Here is a 26,913-nt window from a genome sequence, read left to right as displayed (position 1 = left end):
TTTGTCATATGAAGAGTGTTTGATGGCTCTAGGCCTGTATTCACTGGAATTCAGAAGAATGAGGGGTGACCTCATTGAAACCTATCAAATGGCAAAAGGCTTTGATAGAGTGGATGTGGAAAGGATGTTTCCTATGGTAAGAGTGACAAAGACCAGAGGTCACAGCCTCAAAATAAAGGGGTGACATTTTAAAATGGTGATTAGGAGGAATTTCTTTAGCCATAGAGTGGTGAATCTGTGGAATTTGTTGTTACAGGTCAGGTCTTTATGTATATTTAAGGCAGAGGTTGATAGATTCTTGATTGGTCAGGGCATGAAGGGATACAGGGAGAAGGCAGGAGATTGGGGCTGAGAGGAAAAATTGGAACAGCCATGATGAAATGGTGGAGCAGACTCGATGGATCAAGTGGCCTAATTCTGCTTCTACATCTTGTGGTCTTCTATGCATAGACAGAATCAAGCAGACTGCTGTGTTCTGGATGGTGAAGAACCAAGAGACATGTTGATGCCATATATTATCCAATTCTTCTGGGAGGAGGAACAAGAAGCTCTATAAACATTTTATAGTGAAGGTCAAGTAGGTAAAGAGGATGCATTTTGACTTCTAGACAAAGAGCATCAAGAGGCAGGAGTATATTGTGAGATAAAGGATTATCCATGATGACAATGAATGACAGAACAGGCTTGAGGTGCTGACGGACCCATTCCTGCTCCTCTTTTCTTTGTTTCTAAAATGATATATTCTTAAAGGGGTGTCAGAAACTGTAACCTGGTAGTTCACATACCAGTTGAGGATAGCAGGATGAATTGATCAAAGCTTAATAAACAGAGTCATAAAGCACAAAAGTTACTAAGTATGCTATACTTTTTATTTAATGGTCAGGCCTCAGGCTGTTCGATGGAGCTAATTCAGATATTCATGCTCTAGGAAAAATGCCAAGGGTTGAAAGTGTTGAGGAAATTTACCCAGAATAATACCAAAACTTTTGGGTTAAGGAGAGAGCAGAGAAACTGGGATTTTCTCCTTAGTAAATTGTTTCACTAGCGGTGAAGAGGGATCAGTAACCAAAGAACATTGGTTTAGATAACAATTAAAAGAACCAGTTGGGAGACAATAGGAGAAAGATAGAGAAAGATGTTGGAATCTGGAGCAAAGTGAAACAAACTACTAGATGAATTCAGTGGGTCAAGCAGCAACTGTGGAGGCAAAGGGATGGCTGGTGTTTTGTACCAAGACCCTCCATCCTAAGATAATCAGATCTTTACTTATTTGGTATACAGCACACAAAAGATTCACTAGCAGCTTTCAGAAGGGAACTGGATATCTAATTTGAAAAAAGAAATTTTAGACAAATATACAAGGAATTCACAGGTTATGGAGATCAGACAAGATCAAGTTAGCTTCTGAACCTGGTAGTGCAGGCTCAAAAAGTCATTCGGTGTACTTCCATTCCTATTTTCTATGTCCTTAAACCATGATCATTTATGATGGTCATCTATTCCGATCAGAATTTCTGTGTCTTGCAAATGAATACCACCTTTCTAATTTAAATATTCTCCATCTCATTTTTTTTAATTCATTCACTTTTTGAAGCAGACTCTGCTTTTAAAGAGCAAGAATAAGTTGAAACTTTTAAAATGTACAGGTCTTTATTTCTTGTGTACATGAATGGATTTAACTCAATGCAAAATATTTACATCACAATTTTATTTTGTATTATGCTGAATTAAGTTTATCTTTATTTTATATAAATGTATATTATTTCCATTATAAACATCTACTTTTCTTTCTGACAATTAAAATTTATCTGCATTTAGATATTCTACATTATACCATGAAATCTTTCTTTTAATTATGTGAATTAAATTCAGACCTTAAAATATTAATGCTCAGACATGATACTAATTGTTACATGGTCATATATGGTTATTCAAAGCACAATTCAACAATCACTCTAACCTGTAACCTTCATTCTACAATATGTAAATAAAAGTTTATCCTCAACCCCGGAGTGAGAGCTTCGGATATATTTGTAAATTTCCACATTATGTTCCAGGAATATAAAATTATTTCTTCTGCTCCTCTAAAATTGTTTGGTGAACATTCATGGTACAAAGTTTTCAAACTTGGCACTGTTATTTGATGACAAGTTTTCATTGACAGGTCAGATTAAATGGGGAGTAGAAAGCCTCCTTTTTATATAGTTATAACTAAACTGCAGCACATCCAAAAGATGGGGAGTTGAGAACCTCACACCTTCACCAGCACAGGCTTCCTTTTATTTCCTCACCTGAAAGATCAGCTTGTTTGATATTTCTGCTGTAGCTGCCCTTTCTTCAAGTCCAAACATGTAACCACTGACATAAGTAAAAACACTTCCAATAATGGTTACAATGTTGAGGTTTGGGCTGGACATTTTCACAATCCTAGTGAAATTAATCAATGGAAGCAAAACCAAAGCATGAGGTGAAATCTTCAAAAGTCAAAACATCTAAGCAATATTCCATAATAATACTATTTTAGAATATATTTATGCAATATTCTACAATAGTATTTTATTACAACATTTTTAATATTAAGAGTAGCTTGCCTCATCTGCCTAGGATAGATCAATTGTTCCATACACTGAACCACTACACCAGCATTCTGACACTTTGAACTCACAGAAACAGAATGTTGCCAGTTCTTTACCTTAGTTGTCATTTTCCAAAACATCTACATCTGAAAACTAGTTCCAACACTGAATCCTGCTCCCTGTTGCTCTTGAAGTCCCATAACCATGAAATTACAAAAAAAAACATGAAAATTTGGCAAGACATCCTGATTCAGTCAATGCATCCTCCATCGTTGGTACTGAGGTTTACTCAGTCACTGATACTCCACCCATGTTCTTCTGCAGAGATCATGGCATATGGCGTAACTTGCAATTATTGAGAAATGGTAACACATTTAAAAATAGTATCCATTTCTGCTTGTTTCTTTATAAAACGGCTCATTGTAAGATTTTCAAGTTCAAGTTTATTGTCATCTGACTGTAGATCAGATCTAAGTGGCGTCACTAAGAGGGGTCAGAAATCCAGGTAACCTCTGGATAATTTAAGTGCATGGGTCCTTATAAAGAGATTCCGTAGAATGTCTGTTGGATAGTTATACCTGTACCAGTGGTGCATTAAGCAAGTGTATGACAGGAAAGATGTGATTGGCAATACAGCAGAAAATTGGGAATGTTGTCACAAATGGAGAATTTTAGTCATTGTAAAGGCAGATCTGCCTGGCTGGCATCATTTGCTTTGAAACTAAATAGGCCGAGGCAATATTTAATTAAAGGTGCATAAAATTATGAGGACCTTCATTAGAATGGATTTGTTCCTTCAGAAGGTCAATAACAATGGAATACAAATTTGAATTAATAGTTAAAAGGATCAGAGGGATTGTTAGAGGAGTTTTGTTTTATCCCAGAGGGTGATGGAATTCTTCAGTTCTTTGCTGGAAAGGTTGGTGAGAAAAGACATTTCAAAAGCACCATTAATTGCTCAAGAGTGGAATTGGACTGACTGTTTTTTTCTTTGGCTAGTATGAATATGGGAAAAAGGCCTCTTTCTCTGCTGCAATCTGGCTACCTGATGCTGCCTTTGTTCAGGATGCATTGATACAGGTGACATTCTTCCATTTCCTCAACCAAAGACACACAATTCAGTCCAGACAGCAATTAAATCTGGGTATTTTCTTCCCAATATTGTTCAGTGCCAAGTAGATATCATTCCCACAAGATTTCAGAATTAGATCTCAGTACTTTTAAACCACACGTAATATTACATTGCACTGTTTCTTGTACCTATTATTTTTGAATTTGATGGTAAAGAGGAGAAAAAAGAGAGCCAGTAGAATTCCACATGATAACAAAGTGCCCATCATTCCAAATAATACAGGGGAGACATGTTCGGCTTCAGACATCATCTTCTTTGAAAAAAAAACAGTTGTTAATACAAACTTTATGATCACAGCAACACATAATCCACATTACAACAGATTGAATTTAAAGATGTATTACTGATCAGTTTTATTTGATAGATAATGGTACCTGCATGGGAAAATAATGTGAATACACTTTTATTTATCAAGTTGAATTCAGTTAGTATCAAGATTAATCTTTTACCCCTTTGCAGTCTCATGTCTAATAGTGACATAATTTCTATTTCCCTTTCCAATCATACAATGAAAATTAACTTGTGTTTATAAACTTTTAATTTTGGAGTACATTTAAAACTGTTTCACAGAGGGGAAAAAAATACACATCGAGCCAAAAAAGTGATCAAGTTTACTTAAGTTGTAAGGGTTTAAAAGCAGGAAATAGATGGCGACAGAGGCAAAAATAGCATATTATCACCGATTGTGTTTTAAAATGGTGGAATGAAATCTGGGAATAGACTAAGGATTGAAATAAGAGGCATTAAATGTTTAATGGGGGTAAAGGAGGGAAAGTTGAGCCCATGAAGTTACTGAAAGCTCTCACAGAGTTCAGGTGAGAGGCAAGTGGAACTATATGTCACACTGGCGGGGGCATTGGGAGCATGGGTGGACCCAAATGCAAGACACATCTTGTGAGGTTACTTAGATTTAGTTTATTGTTCGGTACCAGGAGAGCTAGGCAGGAACAGGAGTAGTGAACTGGACAAGGACTCAGGACTACTACTAGGCTGGGACTAGGGGTCTGGGCTAGGACTCGGAATTGGATCCCAGAACTAGAGGAGACCTGAAGAGGCTAGGCTATGGACTCCGAGCCAGAGACTGGGCAAGGACCCAGTACCTGGCTCTTGCCTCTGGCTCAGACCCCAGAACCAGGCAAGGACATGACATGGGCTAGGGAGAGAAGGAACATGGGAACACAGAGCCTCGGTCTCGGGAGAGCAGGTACATGTAACCATGGACACATACACAGAACACAGAGTCGGGACCCCTCCTTGGGAACAGGACATAGGGCTGGGACTCACACACAGAACAGAGAGCTGGGACCCTTCCTTGGGTACAGGACATAGGGCCAGGGATCATGACCCCCGCGGGGCAACGGCAAGACGGCCTGACTTACCCCATGGAGGCGAGGACAAGACAAGACAAACACCAAAGAACAACACAGTTCCTATCTAGCTCCAGCGATAGAACTAGACCGAGGTGCAGGTGAGGGCTATAGACGAGGGCTAGAGGCGAGAAGGGCAGAGAAGGGATTCGGACAGGGGGGTAAGGACAGGAATCACAGACCCCCAGGGCCAGGACTTGACTCAGTACTTGAGTGCCGCCAGGGCCAGGACTTGGACTTGGACGTGGTACTTGGATGCCACCGGAGCCAGGATGTGGTACTTGGAGCCTCCGGGTAGTGCCGAGCTCTAGACTCGGCCCAGGAACAGTAGACAGCGGCTCTTGATTCTCTCCGGCGGGTTAACTGATGGACCTACCTTGATGAGGAAACTTTGCAGGCTTGCTTTGGCGAGGTAACTGGACAGGGTTGCTCCGGTGAGGAGAGGCGAATTACCGGCACTCGCTTCGGGTGGAGACTAGGCTTGCTGCGGCCAGATGACATTGGCACACCGTACCTTTGATGACTTTGCAGTCGCTCCCGCGCCTAACGGCTGAAAGCCGGAGACTATAAACTATTGGTTCAGCCGAGCATTAATTGCCTCTAATCACCAAAGCCGAGGAACACGGGAAAACAGGGAATCAATGGTCTGGATCGTAACACAAAAAAGGTAAATTTAAAGGGACCCCGATCCGGACCATGACACTATGATGATGGGTTGGCAGAGTTTTTGATGAACATGGAGAGCAAAGACAAACAAAATGAACAAATAGAATACTGGAGTATTTAAACCTGATTGTTATAAAGGCATGTAGCTGGGTTGAGTTGAAATTAAATCACAGTGTGAACTTACAGATTCTATCTGATGAACAAGATTTAAGATAGCAAACTTAAGACATTACATAGGTTAGAAACAATTTGGCTTGCCTGTTAACAGTCAATATCCAAGGTAAGGGGGTATCCAAAGTACAGTTTGTGGCTTTTTCCAAATATGAAAAAGCAGGGAATTTCTGAAGATGATGTTGAGTTAAGATTTCTGACAGCCCAAATGCAGTGGAAGAGTAATGGTGGATGGACATAGGTGAATCTCATCCTCTACCGCTGAAAGCTAATCATGTTCGCAGCTGATATTGCCAAGGGGAAGAACGTAGTTAGGGAAAGGGGGAAAGGTAAGAATGGACCCTCAGGAATCTGCATTAGTAATGATGTGAGTATGGGAAAAGTCCATGAACTAAGGTCGGGTTCCCAATCTGTGGTCCATGGACTCCTCAGTTAATGGTAGGGGTCCATGCATACAAAAAGGTTGGGAACCCCTAATCTAAGGTAAGAATGGAGCAAAAGGCAGTAAGTTTAGTCCTGCCTCCAGCTCTTTAGCTGATTCACTTTAGACAAGCTGATCCACAGGCACAGATTTTGATAAATAAATTAAATTTCTGATTGCATCCCCATATAAATAGAAAACAAAACAAGCAGTAGCATCACAGTTTGACCACCTGCACTGTCATTTTTAATACTAGTATTATCATAAAGTGATCTGCCTCTGTGAAACTTTAATCCAACTATGTTAAACATTGGCACAGCCCAGCACCTTCAGGAAATAAAAGGTGAAAGAATTTGAGTGTAAAATTATGAAATAGTTTATGAAGGGTATTTACCAAAATACTCACACTGAAGTTGTTGTATTTTACACTTACTATTTGGAATTTACATAGTTGCTGTAGAAGTTGCATGACATCTTCCGTCCTCAGGCCTGGATCAACGGCGCAGTGTGCGGAGCTGCAGACAGCACTGCAGTTCAGTGTTTTTTCCATATTGTGAGGTATGCAGTTCAGTGTTTTCAGCTCACCATTTTCCTTTTCTTGGCATCGTTATGTGCTGAAGTACTGCAGTTTATCACCAGAGGGAAACCTGCATCCATCCTGGCGAACAGAAAGCATAAAGCCACAAAGATGACCACACGTGGACTGATTCTCAGATTGACCTCTCCCCTCTTCTGCTCTTTTATCCTCTTGGCAGTGATACTTCTGTGGAATTCAGTTTGGAAGCAGCAACAATAGATCACATAATGAAGCAATACATTTATTGGGTAACATTACAAACAAGCTTGAACCTGATAACCTGATTCTTTGCAAATCCTTGAGCACATGACACTAAACTGTGATCAGTGTTTTTTTCAATTCTTTCCCAGATTAGCTAAAATGAGTTAAATTGCAATATCTTTACTGCAACCTAGCCAAGATCAAAAACATCACATGATGATCTTATGGCACATACCATTCTGGACAGTGCATTTAGTCACTGGACACAGAGATCAAATCAAAGATAAATTCAGGGTTTTGTTATGCAATCACGAAATTGGATTTTCAACTCTCTTTTAAAACTACAGCTGGAATTCCTTTAAACTTATGACAACACAGGAAGCCCTTCAGCCCATCGAGTCCATACCAGCTTATATTCTCACTCTGCTTCTTTTCCTGAAATCCAACAACTCTCAATAACATTTTTATAATTTAGGTATACAAATAATTAATTTACAACAACTACCAACACATCTTTGTGATATTAGAGAACAGGAGCACTGAGTAGAATCTCATATATTCCTAAGGAGAACAGGCAAACTCCATAAAAATATAACTTCCTTTCTTTTCTCCTTCTCTTTCTCTGCATATCTTCTCTTCAGCTACTGAATCCTCACTACCATCTCATTTTGAACTTCTCAGTATCACCAGCTCCTTCCACCACAGATTTACTGGGTTGCATTCCCAAATGTAACACATCATTATATTATATCTGCCATTCATTTCCAACCTTCATCATACCCAGACTATCTTGGATTCAAACCATTTACTAGTCCGATCTAACCTACACCTTTGAATTCGTTACTCTCCCTGACCTTCTCTTTCAGTAAGCCCACAATGTTTCATTTCATAACAAGGGTTTAAATCTCACTACAGTTACAAGGAAATTTTATATTTAAGTAATTAAATACATCTGCAATGAATTATCATGAGTAAGAAGAGATTCTCGATCGAGTACAAGGAATGGTGACCATGATACTACCAGGTTGGAAAACCGTACTGGTTCCCTGATAACCATCAGGGAAGGAAGTTGACCATCTTCCCTGTCAAGGCACCAGGCCCCAGTGGTGTACCTTGGAAGGCACTGTAAACCAGTGCCAATCAACTGGCGGGAGTGATCAAGGACATCTTCAACCTCTCATTGCTGCAGTGAAGTTTCCCACCTGCTTCAAAATCATACCAGCGTCCAAGAAGAGCAGGGTGAGCGGCCTCAATAACTATCACCCAATACTACTCACGTCTACTGTGAAGAAGTGCTTTGAGAGGTTGGTCATGGCAAAAATTAACTCCTGTCTAAGCAAGGACCTAGCCCCTTCGCAACTTGACAACCACAATAAAAGGTCTACAGTAGATGCAATTTCACTGGCTCTCCACTCAGCCTTGGACCACCTGGACAACAGCAATACTTATGGAAGTCTGCGGTTTATTGATTACGGCTCGGCATTCAACAGTATCACCCCCCCTCCCCCCCCCAGTACTAACCAACAAGCTGCCAAACCTGGGCTCTATCTCCCTCTGCAATGGGATCCTTGACTTCTCTGGGAGACACAGTCAGTGTGGATTGGAAATAAAACAACATTTCCTCCTCTCTGACAATCAACACTGGTGCACCTCAAGGATACGTGTTTAGCCCACTGCTCTACTCTCTCTACCCTCATGACTGTGTGACTAATCACAACTCAAAGGCCATCTATAAATTTGCAGATGACACAAGTGTTGTAGGCAGGATCTCAGATGGTGATGGGGGGGGGGAATACAGGAGTGAGGCAGATCAGCTGGTTGACTGCTATCACAACAACAAACTTGCATTCAATAACCAGTAAGACCAAGTAATTGATTGTGCACTTCAGGACGGAGAACTAGGGAGAAGGTACAGCAGCCTCCATCAAGAGATCAGCAGCTTCAAGTTCCTGGGAGCCAACGTCTCAAAAGATCTATTCTGGACCCAACATATTGATGCATTGACGAAGAAGGCACATTAATGGCTATATTTCATTAGGAGTTTGAGGAGATTTAGCATGTCACCAAAGACTCCAGCCAATTTCTACTGATGAACACTGTTCTGGCAGGTTGCATCACCGTCTATTTTGGAGACGCCAATGCACAGGATCAGAAAAAGCTGCTCAGGGTGATAGACTCAAATAATAGACCAGGATCGCAACCCTCCCCTCTATCAAGGGCAGCTTCAAAAATGGTGCATCAGGAAGGCAGCATCTAATGTGAAGGACCCTCACATCCAGGACGTGCCCTCTTATTATTATTATGGTCAGGGAGGAGGTACAGGAGCCTGACGATGCACACTCGATCTTTTAGGAACAGCTTCTTCCCCCCACAATCAAATTTCTGAAAGGTCCATGAACAGTACCTCGATATTTTGCTCTTGCTTTGTACTATTTATTTTTATATACTGTCATTGTAATTTATAATGATTTTTGTGTAATAAACAGTTCTGCTGCCACAAAACAACAAATTTCACGACATGTCAGTGACAATAGGTTGGTGACCAGTGGTGTTCCGCAGGGATCTGTTCTGGGACCCCTTGTCTTTGTGATTTTTATATATAGTCTGGATGAGGAAGTAGAAGGGTGGGTTAGTAAGTTTGCTGATGACACAAAAGTTGGGGGTGTTCTGGATAGTCTGGAGGGTTGTCAGAGTTTACAACAGGACATCGATAGGATGCAGAACTGGGCTGAGAAGTGGCGGATGGAGTACAACCCAGATAAGTGTGAAGTGGTTCACTTTGGTAGGTCAAATTTGAAGATAGAATATAATATAAATGGTAAGACTCTTGGGAGTGTGGAGGATCAGAGAGATCTTGAGGTTCGTGTCCATTGGACACTCAAAGCTGCTGCGCAAGTTGACAGTGTTGTTAAGAAGGCGTATAGTGTGTTGGCATTCATCAACCATGGGAGTGAGTTCAAGAGCCGTGAGGTAATGTTACAGTTATATAAGACCTTGGTCAGACCCCACTTGGAGTACTGTGCTCAGCTCTGATCACCTCACTACAGAAAAGATGTGGATTCTATAGACAGAGTGCAGAGGAGATTTACAAGGATGTTGCCTGGACTGGAGGGCATACCTTATAAGAATAGGTTGAGTAAACTTGGCCATTTCTCCTTGGAGCAATGGATGATGAGAGGTGATCTGATAGAGGTGTATAAGATGATGAGAGGCATTGATTATTTGGATGGCCAGAGGCTTTTTCCCAGGGCTGAAACGGCTAACACAAGGGGCATAGTTTTAAGGTGCTTGGAAATGGGTATTGAGGGGTTGTCAGGTGTAATTTTTCACACAGAGAGTGGTGAATGCATGGAATGCACTGCCAGCGACGGTGGTGGAAGTGGATACAATAGGGTCTTCTTAGAAAAAGGGAGAGCTATGTGCTAGGGAAATTCTAGGCAGTTTCTAGAGTAGGTTACATGGTCAGCACAACATTGTGGGCCGAAGGGCCTGTAATGTGCTGTAGATTTCTATGTTCTATAATAAACCCGATTCTGACCTTTACCTGGCCTGGTCTGTAGGTGATCCCCAGACAAACAAGGTAGTTGAGTTTTAACTGCCCTCTAAAATAGCTAACCATGCCTCCTTGGTTCTTAGGCCACAGGCTGATAAAGACATACAGCATGGAAACAAGCCCTTTATGTTCATGCCGTCTCTGTCAAATATGTATCTATACTCAACCCATTTTCCACCACTTGGCCCAAAGTCTTCGGTGTTATGGTATAACAAGTGCTCAATTAAATCGCTCATTTAGACATAATGGAGAGGTCCAGCATTGATGCGGTGAAGTTAAAGTGGATGTAAAAGAGGGCTCATTGGTCATTTTATAAATGCTTGTGAAAATATATTCAACTTTCCAGCTTGTAATTTGAACTCCATAGGTTAGAATATTCCAAGTGCTCAATCAAGTAGCCTTTAAAGTATGAAGACGGCTTCTTAGCCTCTCTGACAATTTTAATAATGACTCCAAGTAAGAACTGGAATTTGATTATAAACAAGGTGGGATGTGGAAAGCTGATTGGATGAGGACTAACCAATCAGGAGGGATGAACTAAGGGGGTATAAATACCATCAGACTCGTCATGTCTAGGCACAATCCCTGATGAAGATGGCAGAGTTTGTCATTGAAATGTCGGTCATAGTCGATACCTGTACCCAGCTAGAAGCCTGAGAAGAGTTTATTTGTCATAGTTGCCGGGAAAGCACTAGATCTTTTTTCATATATGTTCTTTGATAATAAATTGACTTTGAATTTTCTTCTGCTGTTTTTGCATGACCTCCGTATACTCCAACTGAAGGAACTCAAAATGCAGGAACTCAAAGTTCCTCCCTGGATTCTTCTCTGCCAGCTTGAGTGGCCTTGAACCACTCGTGAGCCAACCATGATGATATATTTCTTCAAAGAGGCTAAGAGGAAGTCTTCGAAGTATTTTCCCTGACCTCATTGGAAGTAGTTTGTCATGACAGAGTTTGGAATAGATTACTTGTTTCATGATTCTGGCACCTGACACACAAACAATGTGACCTAGCCTCTGGAACTGGTCGTGCATGATCAGCCACACAGAAAGTTGCTGATTGCTTGAATTTCCAGCATCTGCAGAATTCCTCATGTGTGCATGATCAGCAACATTAGAAGTCAACAATATCAAAAGCCCAGAACCGAGAAGGATGAGCATGTCATGTTAATTCAACACACACAGTTTTTGCACTTCAGTGAAGCCTGAAATCAGATGGTAGGGAATTTAAATTTCAAAGTTCAAAGTAAATTTATTATCAAAAGTACAGAGATATCATCATATACAATGCATAAATCCATTATAGAATAATAACGATAATAGAATCAATGAAGCACTGTGTCATTAGGACGTCCATCCAGTGCGCAAAAGATAACAAACTGTGTAAATACAAAATGGAAGAAATAATAATAATAATAATCAATATATAAGCGTTACATATTGGGAACAACAAGTTCTGAGAGAGGAGACATAAGCTTGGAAGACTGCCACAAACTGAAGAACTTTGGAGAGTTAACAGTTGGGGATAGGTCATGGTTTTTTTTTTGAGAGGGAAGAAGTTAAAAAGTTGAGGAGGAGGTGGGTGGTTCCTGAAGAGAAAGGGTCACCCATAGTATCAGCTAATCAGAGATCCAGAAAGGGAAGCCAGCTGGCCAGCCGTTTAGTGGAATGACACCTCTGCTTCTGGTGTAAGATAGCGCGACTGAACGCTCGCGACAGCACACCAGCGGCTCAAAAGACAAGGAATTCGACTAAAAGCAATACTAATAGCACCTCTACTGAAGTAAATTATCAGCACAAACAATGAAGAGGCAAGCGAAGATGAAGCGAATTCGAGGGATGAACCATTGTGGTAGGCTGCAGAATCGACGCACGTGGAGTGAGCCATTCAGAGAGGAGAGGTTGAGGCAGGGGAATCCCGTTGCCTGAACAACTGGCCCATGTGCGAGGCTGGATCTGTCTGGGCGCCGAGCCGATAGGGGAGAAATCGAGAGCAGCTTTGGGTAGCGGAATCTGGGCCCAGAGCCAGTCGCTGGGTGGTGTATTCTAGTCCTGGAGCCATTCGCTGCAGCAGTGCAAGATAGGACAGGCTGTTTGGACAGTTTAAACGATATACCAGAAAGACAGAGCATTGGGATCGGAGGCAGGAGCCAGTTTCACTCGCTCTCAACTGCAATGTTCACTGTTCTCTCTCTATGGCACTGAGGATACGAGGACTGCTCCCGGCTGCTGTACTCCATGCCTGTTAATGTGATGGACTGATACCAAGGCTTTGGGCCTACTCTAGGCTGCTCCACGGTTTGGATCTAAGGACTCATTTATGGTTCAGAATGTTGTTACTCACTTCTATTGTTTGCATGGCCTGTCTTCTCCCCCCCTTTCTCCGTGCATCGGGTGTTAGTCTTTATTTTTTTTCAAATTGGGTTCTTTCAGGTTCCTTACATTGCGACTGCCTTGTAAGCAAACAAATCCTGAGGCTGTATAATTTATGCTTTCTTTGATAATAAATGTACTTTTGGCTTTGAAATAAGGGCAGGAGGTGGGGGAAGTGGCCTTTGGGCGGGGTACAAACATGAACGGAGAAATTGATGCTTTGTAGACACTAACCAATGAGGACATGTAGAACCAGCATTTGATCTGTAACTAGTTTCAGTTTCAGAGAGTTCCAAGCAGCTGCTTAGCCAGAACACAAAGACATCATTGTCATTTTTCAGGAGGTAACATGGTTGAGAAAAATAACTGTCGTTATCTATGCCTTTCAAACAACTACGGAATAAGAAGTTTTGGCAGCATAAGTTCTTGCACTACTTGACACGATCCAGCTGCATATAGAGAAGGATGTTTAAAATCAGGTACGCCTGTAGTTCTGTGCAACACACACAAGATACTGGAGGAACTTATCGAGTCTGGTAGCATCTATGGCAGGAAATAATTGTTGATGTTTTGAGTCAAGACCCTTCATTGTATTGGCCCAAAACATGAACTGATTGTTTCCCCTATAGGTCTGCCTAACCTGCTGAGCTCTTCCAGTATTTTGTGTGTGTGTTGCTCAAGATTTCGAGCATCTTCCGAAACACTTGTCTCTCCAATGTGGCTCGGTGCTATTTGAATGGGAATAAATACTTGCCAAGAAATAGAATCATTTGCCATTGCTTTTTCAATATTGTGTGACCCAAGCCACCTGAACATGACAGGTTTCCACAAAAATAATGAGATAATGACTTGATTATTTGCTTTTGTAATGCTGGATGATGAATATGTGTAATCAAGGGTACGAGAGGAACTCCTTTGCTGAAATAGTGCTGTGCTCCTCAGAAGGCCTAGGTATAAGTACCTCATCCAAGAGTTGGCACTATCCAAAGCATTGGTCTAGATTACATAAACACCCTTTCTAGATGGCAACTCCATTTTAAACCTTCCAAGTTGGAGGCTTGCACCATGAAGAAGTTTCTGAAAGATCAGAATGGATGGAAGGAGTAAAAGAGAGTAAAAAAAAGTTTTAATGTCGACATAAGAGAAAATTTATAAACGTTCTGGTCTGAGCATGAACCACAAATAAAAACTGATGTTGAATGTTAATTAACAATGGCTTGGGTCTGACTACATATGTAGCCTATGGAAAGATTGCATCGAACAAACATCTAAAGTGAACAGCTTCACAAAATGCCTATCATTACATTCAACTTCTCTTAACCATGATCCTACTTGTGACACAAATTTGTCACACCATTCTTACACAGGCAAGTACAAAAGTAAAACCTACAATCTCCTCATCTACAAGCATTAAAAAAGTTATAAAAAGCTTTTAGCACTTCATAAATCAGATCACAGAGTACAGGAGTTGGGATGTTGCTATGTTGAAGATGTAAAAGACATTGGTTTGGTCAATTTTAGAGTACTATGTGCAGTTCTAGTCACCTACCTACAGGAAAGATGTCAATAAGATTGAAAGAGTATGGAGAAAATTTACAAGGATGTTGCCAGAACTTGAGATCCTGAGTTATAGGGAAAAGTTGAATAGGTTAGGACTTTACTCCCTGGAGCACAGGGGGAAATTTGATAGAGGTATGCAGAATTTGAGGGACATGGATAGGGTGAATGCATGCAGGCTTTTTCCCTGAGGTTGGTTGAGACTAGTACTAGAGGTCAAAGGTTAAGGCTGAAAAGCGAAATATTTAAGGAGAATCTGAGGGGGACCTTCTTTACTCGGTGTGGTGTGAATGAATGCAGAATGATCTGCAAGTGGAGGTGCTGGATGCAGTTTCATACGTAACATGTAAGAATACGTATATGGATGGAGGACTGGGTGTGGGTACATGGAACTAGACAGAAAAACAGGTGGGCATGGACTAGATGGGCTGAAAGGCCTGTTTCTGTGCTATAGTGCTGTATGACAATAAGATACATTTCCTGTCTACGTGCTGCCTCAGGCAGTCCTTTGGAGTTTGGGATGGCCTGCTTCCTCTCTGAGCTCTCATGTGGCTGATGAGGACAGTATGGGATTTGCAAGTCTGACATTGTGGACCAGATTGTGCTAGATGTGTTGTTTTGTATGCTCCTTCTGCTATCGTGATCTAAAGGGAACTCAAAGTTTTTAGTGGCATTTCAAAAGTTCCTTCTCAATTTTGATTGGTCATCAGCCAAGACTACTCATGGATTAGGGGAAATGTTATGCTTATTCAAGCAGACTTTCAGAACATTCTCAGCTCTTTTCGGAATTCAGAGTGTCAGAGTTCAGAATGGCTGTCTTGGGTGTTTGGTGGTTCATCTGAGTGGCATGATTTCCAATGCTTGGAATATAGATGAAAGAGACATCCATGTGGATTTACTTATCCTGCCAAAGGACTGGAAGACTTTGCAAATATAGTATTTTATGCTTTTCATTGCTTTAATATGACTGCTATTAATGTGATCCATATTGTTTAATAGATTATGAGTTTTGTGCCAGGTCTGAGATGACAGTGCAGACTTAAGCAGTAAAAAAAAGCACAACAGCACCTCTTTCACCTCAGGCGGTTGAGGAAGTTCGGTATGAGTCCTCAAATCCTAAGGACTTTCTACAGGGGCACAATTGAGAGCATCCTGACTGGCTGTATCACTGCCTGGTATGGGAACTGTACTTCCCTCAATCACAGGACTCTACAGAGAGTGATATGGACAGCCCAGTGCATCTGTACATGTGAATTTCCCACTATTCAGAACATTTACAAAGACAGGTGTGTAAAAAGGGCCCGAAGGATCGTTGGGGACCCGAGTCACCCCAACACAAACTGTTCCAGCTGCTACCATCCGGGAAACGGTACTGCAGCATCAAAACCAGGACCAACAGGATCCGGGACAATTTCTTCCAGCAGGCCATCAGACTGCTTAATTCATGCTGACACGTTCTATTCCTAAACTGTATTGACTGTTCTGTTGTATACCTTACTGTACATACTATTACAAATTACTATAATTTGCACATTGCTCATTCAGACGGAGACGAAAGGTAAAGATTTTTTACTCCTCGCATATGTGAAGGATGTGAAAAATAAGGTTGTTTCAATTCAGATGAAATACACTCTGGCAACATTGCCTTACTTCAAAGTGTAAATGTTGCCAAGGTTCCTGACTGCTGAACGAAACAGGAAGGCCATTAGAATTGATCCAAGTACAAAAGAGATGTGTCAAAAGGGAAATGGTTGTTCTGCAAAGAAAGTGTGAACTGCAGTTTCTCCACTTGCCTTCTTTTTGTTATTCAGCGAAATTCTTGCAATCTATTAGGAAGGATAGACGGAAACCGGTCTTAACACCAACAATTTGAATCTAAGGGTAGTAAAGTGACTGCTGATACTTCACATGCTGGTTCCTTAGTTGCAACACATTTTTCCCCAGCCCTATGGTACGCTGATGTGTAAATCGATCAAGCCATTTGTTCCAAGATGAGCATTTAGTTTTACTGGCACATGTTCCAGTTGCAACAATGGGAAGCTAATCTCCAAGGCAAATCCCACTCATATTGATAGCATTTTAGTAAATAATTAATCAGCTGAAGATACATTGGGTTGCACAAGTTAGGTGTCATCCAGCTTTAGCTGAGGATCACATTCTGAAAATGTAGTCAAACTGACATCATTCTGCACATTTTGGAAACAACTACATATTAAACAGTTCAGTTTCAAAATTAAACTGGATTAAAGACCAGTTTGATTTAAAGTGGTGGTGTTGAGAAATTGTGTAGGAGAATACTGGGGTATTTATCAGAAAATTGAAATCTTTATTTTCAACTTCAAACCAAAATAGGCTTTCTAAGATTGGGTTTTGTGAAACTATTGAGCATTTTAAAAAAATCAGCATTATTTGTCAGTTTTATTAGTCCAAGGCCATAATAAAACTGACAAATAATGCTGATTTTTTAAAAATGCTCAATAGTTTCACAAAACCCAATCTTAGAAAGCCTATTTAGTTTAGAATCAAAGAGTCATGCAATGGAGCGTCATCTCTCAGCATTTTAACGTTATACTGAAGATACAGCAGAGAAAAGCAACTTGGTTGAACAATTGCACGCAGGCTTTTATACTGCACCTAATGCTCCTTTCATCTTTTCCAATACATAAATCGCACTATTCAATACCCTGCATACACCCATCTAGTTTCCTCTTAAATGTGTTGAATCCATTAATCACAGACGTTCACTCTCACAATTTTCTTCTCCATTCCTTGTTTAATTTCTAAGTAACCATTTAGTTTTGATGTTCCCTCCAAGTGGAAACAGCTGTACATCAAAGAAATTTATAATTTTGAAGCAGCTTTCCTGACTTCTTCCCCACTGTCACTTGTAAAAATGCCATTCCTTTTTATCTGTTCCTCCGTCTCCATCTGTTCCAGGGTGAGCCTTTCCCCTCCTTCATCATTGATGCTACTCTCACCTGCATCTCCCCCATTTTCTGACATCTGCCTTCACCCCATCTTCCCACCATCGTCACAGGGATAGAGCTCCCGTTGTCCTTACATGCCACCCCAACACCCTTCAGACGCAGCACATCATCCTCCACAATGTCTGCCATCTTCAAATGGATCCTATCACCAAACACATCTTCACCTACCCCCTCCCTCTCTGCCTCCCAGAGGGATCGCTCCCTCTGCGATTCCCTTGTCTATTCAACCTTCCTGGCACTTATTCCTGCAAGCAGAAGTGCTATACCTGTCCACTCACCACCTCCATTCAGGGCCTCAAACAGTCCTTCCTAGTGAGGCAACACTTCCCCTGCGAGTCTGTGGGGGTCATCTACTGTATCCACTGTAAGGACACGACCCACCCAGCCAACGCACTTTTCCTCCCTCTTCCCTCTGGGAGAAGGCTCAGGAGCTTGAAGACCCGTACGGCCAGATTTGGGAACAGCTTCTTTCCAACTGTGATAAGTCTGCTGAACGGATCCTGACCCAGATCTGGGCCGTACCCTCCAAATATCCGGACCTGCCTCTCAGTTTTTTTGCACTACCTTACTTTCCCTTTTCTATTTTCCATTTATGATTTGTGATTTAAATTTTTAATATTTACTATCAATTTGTACTCCAGGGAGCGCGAAGCACAGAATCAAATATCGCTGTGATGATTGTACGCTCTAGTATCAATTGTTTGGCAACAATAAAGTAATGTAAAGTATCCGGTGCTCCCAGAGCAGCCTCATCTACATCGGTTAGACCAAGGTAGATTGGGGGACCACTTTGTCAAGCACCTTTGCTCTTTCCCCAACAAGCAGCATCTCTTGGTGGCCAATCCTTTCAATGCCAATCACCATTCTGAAATGTCAGTCCAAGGCCTCCCCTACTGCCAAGATGAGGCCACTCTCAGGATGGAGAAGCAACACCTCATATTCCATCTGGGTAGCCTCCAACCTCACAGCATGAACATCAATTTCTCTAGCACAGTAAAGTCTGCCCCCTCCCTTTCTCAGCTAGCCTCCTTCTCCTCCAGTGGAGAATGATATGCCAGCATCATCCTCCTTCCTCTCAGTCCTGAAGGAGGGTATCAGCCTGAAACATCAACTACCTATTCATTTCCACAGATGCTGCCTGACCTCCTGAGTTCCTCCAGCATTTTGTATGCGTTGCCCTCGTTGCCCAGAAGGAAGCAGAGTCTACAAATTAGTGGATTCAGATGAATCAAGGACAGGGGAAGCAGACAAACGAGTTGTCTTGGTTGCACCCCCCCTCCATTTTGTGAACTCTGAACTGACTCTTGCTCTGGAATAATCTAATCAGGGCAACTCAATGTGGACACAAGGAGCTTCAGCTAATGACCTGCTAAATCCGAGACCATTCTCTGACGAGTAGCTATTTACTATGTACGGAAGTGATCTGTCAGCATGTTAGACTCAGTGTCTGGATTACCATGGTCTGACCGGTTTGAACCAGTCAAAGCTGACAGCAATGAGGCTGTGGGGCAGAAACCATAGACTAGTGCTGGTTGTAGCCCTGGTCTACAGCCAGTAAGAAGAGACCCATTAGGGCAGGTGACCTTGAGCCAATGGGATGGATATCCACCAGTTCAACAGATGAACACTCCAAGAGTCAGGAGCTTCAAATACGTAGGGGCGATGACTCTTCAGTAACCAGAGAACAACCATGGCAGATTAGGAGGGCCCCACGGACACATGGAGATCGGAAGCACGAGGAGCACCTGGGCAGTGTTCTCCTTTCCCAGGTAATACCTTTTATCTTCATTGACTGTCCATGGAAGGTCAGGGACTCTAGTGGAGTGCACACAGGTAGTTAGTTTGTGAACCCACATACTTTTTGGTTGAGACAATAAAGGTTACTTGTCAGTAAATACAGATTCTCTGTGCCTCTCTGATCATTACTAGAAGGGATGATCCCTATAACCCCCTTCTCTCTTCTTCCATTCCAGATTCTGGCTCCCCTTTTACCTCTTCTCTTCTTTTTAACTGCCTATCACCTGCCCCTGGTGCCCCTCCTCCTTCCCTTTCTCCCATGGTCTCTCCTCTGCTATCAGATTCCTCCTCCTTACCTTTTCTACTATCACCTCCCTGCTTCTCACTTCACCCCCACCCACCTAACTTCTACCTCATTTTCTTCTTCATGGTTATCTACTCCTTCCACTCCTCCCAATTTATTATTCTGCTTCCTCTCACTTTCTTTCCAGTCCTGATAAAGGGTCTCGGCCCGAAATGTTCGCTCTTTATTTATTTTTTGTGTGTTACTCTGGATTTCCAACATCTGCAGAATCTCTGGTGTTTATCATTTTAAAGACCTTTATAAAGGCCACTGCTCAGCTTTCTTTTAAGACACTCAACACCATTCCATTTTCTGCTAGGTGTAGCCTCATTTTCTTCTCATTTTGAATCATACTTCCAAACACCTTGAACCCTTTCCTAACATCTTAAAACCTTCTTAATAGTATGGCAAACAAAACAATACTAAAGTATTGACAAAAAATGCTTTGATAACTTTAGCTTAAATTCTCAGTTCTATCCCTGTAGAAATAATAAGTAAAGCAAGTGCCAGAGATTACAACCTGACTAACTCATTTTGCCATGAGTTTGCCCTTTACCCCACTTAGTTTTTAAATTCCTAAAGTGTAACCTCATTATTTTCCTTACCCAAGTGCAATCCTAACATTTATCCATGTTGTAAATCGTGTGCCAATTATATGGAAATTCTCTAAAATTACTAGATTTATTTTTCTTTTTTGCCGCATAGCTTGATGTAAGTGTACAACATGAAGTGGAGTTGGATAAGCCTGCACTTTATGTTCACACACTTAACTTAGGTCACACACACCCTAAGATCTGTGACTGATCTGTGAGGCGGAGTGTGTCACCAGCAATGACTAAACTTTTGGCAGCAGAAATCAAGGCACTGCCAAGCCTCCACCCTAGTGAGGGCCTTTTGTACTGTTTCTAAATCTTTCTGATCTGATGGAGGCATAGAGGCAGCTGAACAATTAAAATTAGTGTGTTAAAGAAAAATATAAAATTTAAAACTGATTTAGAACCACATTCAACTTATGGTTTAAAACTTCATTAAACCATTCTTTAATGACTTATCTTCACCACTTTTAGCGACAGCATGGTCAAATGCAGGAGGTGATATGAGGTGCACTGCCTCTTGCTGGAGAAGAACGGTTTATCTGGCCCTGAAACTGAGTCCAATACTGAACATCCCTGAACTTCTGGAGACACAAGAGGCTCGAGAAGCTGGAATATGAAGCAACGAGCAATCCGCAGTAGGACTCAGTGGTCTGAGCAGCTTCCGTGGGAGGAAAGGAACTGTGGATGTTCTGGGTTAAAATGTTGCATCAGGCACCTCCTGCAGATTGTTTGTTACTGCAGAACTCGAGTTGGATTCAAGAGTCAGAGCTGGAGATTGGCCCAACTGACATTATATGCAAGAGCGTTCTATACCACCACACTGCAATGCAGAGGAATTAAAGTCTGCAACATGCTGACTGCTAGTCCTATACACATTCTCCAGCTACCCACGAATGTAATGCAACTAATAGTCTTACGTAATTAAAAAATTAATGACATTATGTCTTAAAGTCTAGAAATGCAAATAAAAATGGAATGGACTCCTGATAACTTTAAAATCACACTATCACAGAAGCCAGTCGAATTCATATACTCTACAATGTGGAAGTGTCCTTATTATGGCTCAGGGGCTTACTACAGGAGTATGAATGAAGCAGCTAAATTTCTGATCAATTGCAACCCCTCACTGTTTAACTCTAATGCCAGGATAACCGATAAATACAAGAGAGGTTTGAGATCTAGCATATGGATTACCTCACTCCCAAAATCTGATTTCGAAACAGATCCACTATAACTACAGTAAAAGAACTTTCGTGGAATTGTAGATATAATGGTTACCACCCTATTTCACTATAGGAATTTTGAGATGGAGATGAAACAAGAAAGGAATACACACTGAATTTCTATAAAATTGAATAGAGGAATTTAACAGAAGTAGGTCAATAACAAATTGAAAAAAACTAAACTCAGGTTTTGAAAAGAATGTGATAATTTGCAATACAAACTTCATTCATATTAGAAAAGGGTGGGAGGAGCAGAGGAAATGCATAAAAGCTCAAAAGGGAAGCACACACATTGGAAGCACAATAGTAACTCAGGAAGTTTGTCTTTGCAAAAATGTTAGACTTTCATAAACATATTGAAAACTTTTAATTGTCCTTTTAGGAGGAATTATAAAAATTGAACTAACATTTCTGCCTTTAGAATAAAGGAACTGATTGAATAGTATAGACTAGGAAAGGTGAAACTGAACCTGTAGAATTGAACAGAGACAATGACAGCTTCTAGCATAGGTTATACCATATTGTTTCAATCAATAAAGCCCTCAGCACTGAGCTCGTATCTCTTTAAACCCTTGTCATCTATGTACCTGACTGCATACTTCTTAAATGCATCTAATGTACCTGCCTCAACCACCTTCCCTGACAGCTGGTTCTACACATTTACTATCCATTGTGTAAAAACATTACCCCTCAGGTTCTCATTAAATCTTTTTCCTCAAAACTATGTCCTCTAGTTTTTGATTCCTCAACCCTGGGAAGAAAGGACTGCTTACCCTATCTATGCCGCTCATGATTTTGCACATCTCAATGGGATCACTCCTCAGTCTCCTACCTTCCAAGGATTAACGACCCAGCCTGTCTAAACTTTCCCTGTAACTCACTACCTTGAGTCCAAGCAACATCCTGGTAAATCAATTTTGGCATTTTTTTCTCCCAGTTTAATCACATCTTTCCTAGAAGAGGGTGACTAAAACTGAACACTGTATTCCAAGTGTGGCCTTAACAGCATCTTGTACAATCACAGCATTAGAATCACTTTGTTGCTAGTATGTGAAACATAAATTGATTGTGGTTCGGTGCCAAGCATAAAACACAGGACAATACCATAACAGACAATATAATAATCATAATCTCCCAACTCACAACTTGGTGCTCTCTATTCATTCCAATCTCATTGCTCAACTTAATTCCATGGATTCAATTTGCCATCTTATACTTCCTACATTTGCTTTAACATAGACACAAAAGTTCAGAGCTTTACAGTGAGGAAACAATCCCTTTGGCCCAACTCATCCATGCTGATCAATATGGCTATTTTATGCTAATCCCATTTGTTTGGCCTTATCTCTCTAAACCATTCTATCTGTATCCCTGTTCAAATGTCTTTCAATGTTGAAATTGTGTCTGGCTCTGTTATGTCATTTGACAGGTCATTCCATGTACCCACCACCCTCGGTCTGAAAAAGTTGCCTCTCAGGTTCCCTCTAAATCTTTCACATCTCATCATAAGCCTATGCCCTTTAGTTTTAGAACCCCTCCCCATACACTGGGGGGTAAATTGTGACCATCTACTCTATCTACGTCCCTCAAAATTTTATAAAAGTTTATTAAGGCCACCCCTCTGCGCCACTGTTCCAGTGAAAATTCCATTAGCCATTCTCTTGCCCACTTTCCCAGTTTATCTAGCTTTAGGCAACTTTCTCCACAGTCCACTATACTACCAATTTTGGGATCATCTGCAAACATACTAATCATGCTATCTATATTGTAGTAAAATGGATTCAGCAGTGGCTGGATGGGAGACGCCGGAGAGTGGTGGTGGATAACTGTTTGTCAGATTGGAGGCCGGTGACTAGTGGTGTGCTTCAGGAATCTGTACTGGGTCCAATGTTGTTTGTCATATACATTAATGATCTGGATGATGGGGTGGTAAATTGGATGAGTAAGTATGCAGATGATACTAAGATAGGCGGAGTTGTGGACAATGAAGTAGGTTTTCAAAGCTTGCAGAGAGATTTAGGTCAGTTAGAAGAGTGGGCTGAAAGATGGCAGATGGAGTTTAATGCTGATAAATGTGAGGTGCTACGTTTTGGTAGGACTAATCAAAATAGGACATACATGGTAAATGGTAGGGCATTGAAGAATGCAGTAGAACAGAGGGATTTAGGAATAATGGTGCATAGTTCCCTGAAGGTGGAATCTCATGTGAATAGGGTGGTAAAGAAAGCTTTTGGTATGCTGGCCTTTATAAATCAGAGCATTGAGAATAGGAGTTGGGATGTAATGTTGAAATTGTACAAAGCATTGGTGAGGCCAAATTTGGAGTATTGTGTACAGTTCTGGTCACCGAATTATAGGAAAGATGTCAACAAAATAGAGAGAGTACGGAGAAGATTTACTAGAATGTTGCCTGGGTTTCATCACCTAAGTTACAGAGAAAGGTTGAGCAAGTTGGGTCTTTATTCTTTGGAGCATAGAAGTTTGAGGGGGGACTTGATAGAGGTATTTAAAATTATGAGGGGGATAGATAGAGTTGACGTGGATAGGCTTTTTCCATTGAGAGTGGGGGAGATTCAAACAAGAGGACATGAGTTGAGAGTTAAAGGGCAAAAGTTTAGGGGTAACATGAGGGGGAACTTCTTTACTCAGAGAGTGGTAGCTGTGTGGAATGAGCTTCCAGCAGAAGTGGTTGCGGCAAGTTCGATGTTGTCATTTAAATTAAATTGGATAGCTATATGGACAGGAAAGGAATGGAGGGTTGTGGGCTGAGTGCAGGTCGGTGGGACTAGGTGAGAGTAAGAATTCGGCACGGACCAGAAGGGCCGAGATGGCCTGTTTCCGTGCTGTAATTGTTATATGGTTATATATTCTTTGTCAACTCATTGGTGTATATGGTGGCAGTAAAGGACACAGTGCTGGTTACTATCTGAAAAACAGCCTCTGCTTCCTGCCACTGACCTAACCTCCTGCTCAATTTGCTGACTCACTCTGGAATCCATGTATTCTAATCCTCTGGCCAGCCTAGTATGCAGAACCTTATCAAAGGCCTTATCAAATCCATGTTGACAATGCTTACTGACCTGCCCTTGTCAACTCTGTTGCTCACTTCCTCAAAAAAAGAATTGTTGTTTTGCTGGTGCTGCTGCCTTTCCAAAGGCAAATATGTCCTTAGCATTCTTACCAATAACTTTCCCACCACCAGTGTAAGGCTTACTGGCCTATAGTTCCCTGGCTTTTTTCTTGCAGCTCTTTTTAAATAAATGCACAACATCCTGTCTGTGGATGCCTCACCAACGGCTAAAGGAAAGTAAAAAACCTCTGCCAAAAGTCCAACAATCTGCTCCCTTGTTTCCCCAGAACATTCTAGAACAGAGATTCCCAACCTTTTTTGTGCCATGATCAAATACCATTTTGCAAGGGGTCCATGGACCCCAGGTTGGAATACACCTGCTAAAGCCTCAGGGTTTTATCCACCTTTATCTGTTATAAGATTGCCATAATCACCTCCTCCATAATGTCAAAATGCTTAAGGATATCACCATTCACTTCTCTGAACTTACAGTCCAGGGTAAATACAGACTCCCATCTTCTGTAGCCCCACATGTATATTTTACCATAGTGATACCTACTCTGTCCTGAGATGCCCTTTCGTTATTACTATACTTACGGAATCTCTTAGGATTCTCCTTTATCTTATCTGCTAGGGATATCTTTTGGCCCATTTTGCCTTCCTGATTTCCTTAAGTGTAGTCCTACATCCCTTATACTCCTCAGGTGACTTGCTTGATATCAGCCTCACCAGATATAAGCCTCCTTATTCCTCATCAACCAGTGTTCACTAATCCTTCAAGACCTTATCCTTTATATTAACAGGAACAAATAGCCTCGAAGTCTTCATTTTCAATTTTAAAAGCCTTCCACTTGCCAGATGCCCCTTTACCAGTAACAGTCTTGCCCAAACAACCTTTGCAAGTTCCCCTCTACTGCTACCAAAAAAGCTTTGCCCCAATTTGGGACTTTTAACTTGTGTGTGTCCTTTTCGATAACTATCTTGAAACTGTGGCCACTGCTCCTGAGGTGCTCCTGCACCGATACATCAACCACTTGCCCTCCCTCAGCTCTAAGGAAGAGGTTGAATATAAATAGCCCTTTCTCAAGCAGGCCCTTCTACATATTATTCCAGAAAACTTCCTTGCACGCACTCTGCCAATATTAGGGAAGTTAAATTCAACTATTATTCATTTACCTCATGGCCTGCCATGTAATCAAGCTCGGTGCAGAGGATTAATATCTTTGATCTCATGATTGATACTATTTTTAAAAAATGGAGATCCTGGCTTATTTTCAATTCCTCTTTATCTTAGGTACGACATTAAACCAAGAATTCCTTGAAAACCCAAAGCACTATTTTGAAGAGAATGGAAATTATTCTCAGCGTAAATAAAAATTATAGAGGTAAAGATTAACTTTATTTGCTACATATACATCAAAACATACATGTATCATCTGTGTCAAATCAAATCAGCAGGGATTGTGCTGGGCACCTGCAAACGTCGCCATGCTTCCAGTGCAAAGATAGGATGTACACACTTACTAACACTACCTGTACATCTTTAGAAGGTGGGAGGATATCTGAGCACGTGGTCACAGGGAGAACGTACAAACATTTTAAAGACAGCGGCAAGAATTGAATCCTGATCTTACAGCTAAGCGCTGTAATCACTACACTAAAGCGCTGCTCTGCATTAGCTATAGAGATCACTTAATCAACTTTATCAAAACAAATTATCTCACCATTATCAGTATGTAATAGGACCTGCTGTGTGAAAATTTGCTGTCATTATTCTGAAATGTTTCATTTACCGTAAAGTTCTTTAGGACATCATGCAGTCATAAATAGAAATCCTCCATTCCTTCAGCAACCTAAAAACAGGAGGCAGAGGAGCCTAAAAACATTAGTAGTATATGTCTGCATTCTGTGGGCATGAGCTGTCAGCCAAACCAAAACTGAGGAGTAGTCCAGTGAAAGATTATAGTTAAACTACACTAACCCAGATGCTGATATTTTAGTTTTGTGCACAAAGATACAAATTCTAATGTTTATAAATAGTCTAGAATTTCAAAGTTCAAGGTATATTTATTATCAAAGTAAATATATGTCACCATGTACAACCCTGAGATTCATTTTCTTGTGGCAACCTCAATAAATCCACAAGAGAGTAATAACCACAATAGAATGAATGAAAGACTGCAGCAACGTGGGCAGTCAGCCAGTGTGCAAAACAACAAACTGTGCAAATACAGAAAGAAAGAAATAATAAATATCAAGAACATGAGAGGAAGAATCCTTGAAAGTGAGTCTGTAGGTTGTGGGAACAGTTCAGTGATGGGGCAAGTGAAGTTGAGTAAAGTTATCTCCTTTACTTCAAGAG

At 41.1% G+C, this 26,913-nt stretch overlaps 1 protein-coding gene across 1 annotated transcript in view; it reads right to left on the bottom strand.

Moving 5' to 3' along the window:
• Nucleotides 1–6,906, bottom strand: part of gpr156 (G protein-coupled receptor 156) — a 33,151-nt gene extending 26,245 nt beyond the window's left edge. Inside the window, exons 1-3 of the mRNA XM_072262241.1 lie at nucleotides 6,740–6,906; nucleotides 3,837–3,958; nucleotides 2,292–2,427 (exon numbers count right to left, since the gene is read on the bottom strand). Of these exons, the coding sequence (XP_072118342.1) occupies nucleotides 2,292–2,427; nucleotides 3,837–3,958; nucleotides 6,740–6,883 (402 nt within the window). The 5' untranslated portion in view covers nucleotides 6,884–6,906. The remainder of the gene's footprint in view (nucleotides 1–2,291; nucleotides 2,428–3,836; nucleotides 3,959–6,739) is intronic.
• Between the last annotated feature and the right edge of the window lie 20,007 nt (nucleotides 6,907–26,913).

This window comes from Mobula birostris, chromosome 6 (assembly GCF_030028105.1).
Source record: "Mobula birostris isolate sMobBir1 chromosome 6, sMobBir1.hap1, whole genome shotgun sequence".
NCBI lineage: Eukaryota > Metazoa > Chordata > Chondrichthyes > Myliobatiformes > Myliobatidae > Mobula > Mobula birostris.
Note: the sequence above shows the minus strand (reverse complement) of the source record. Positions and strands in the feature narration are given on the sequence as shown.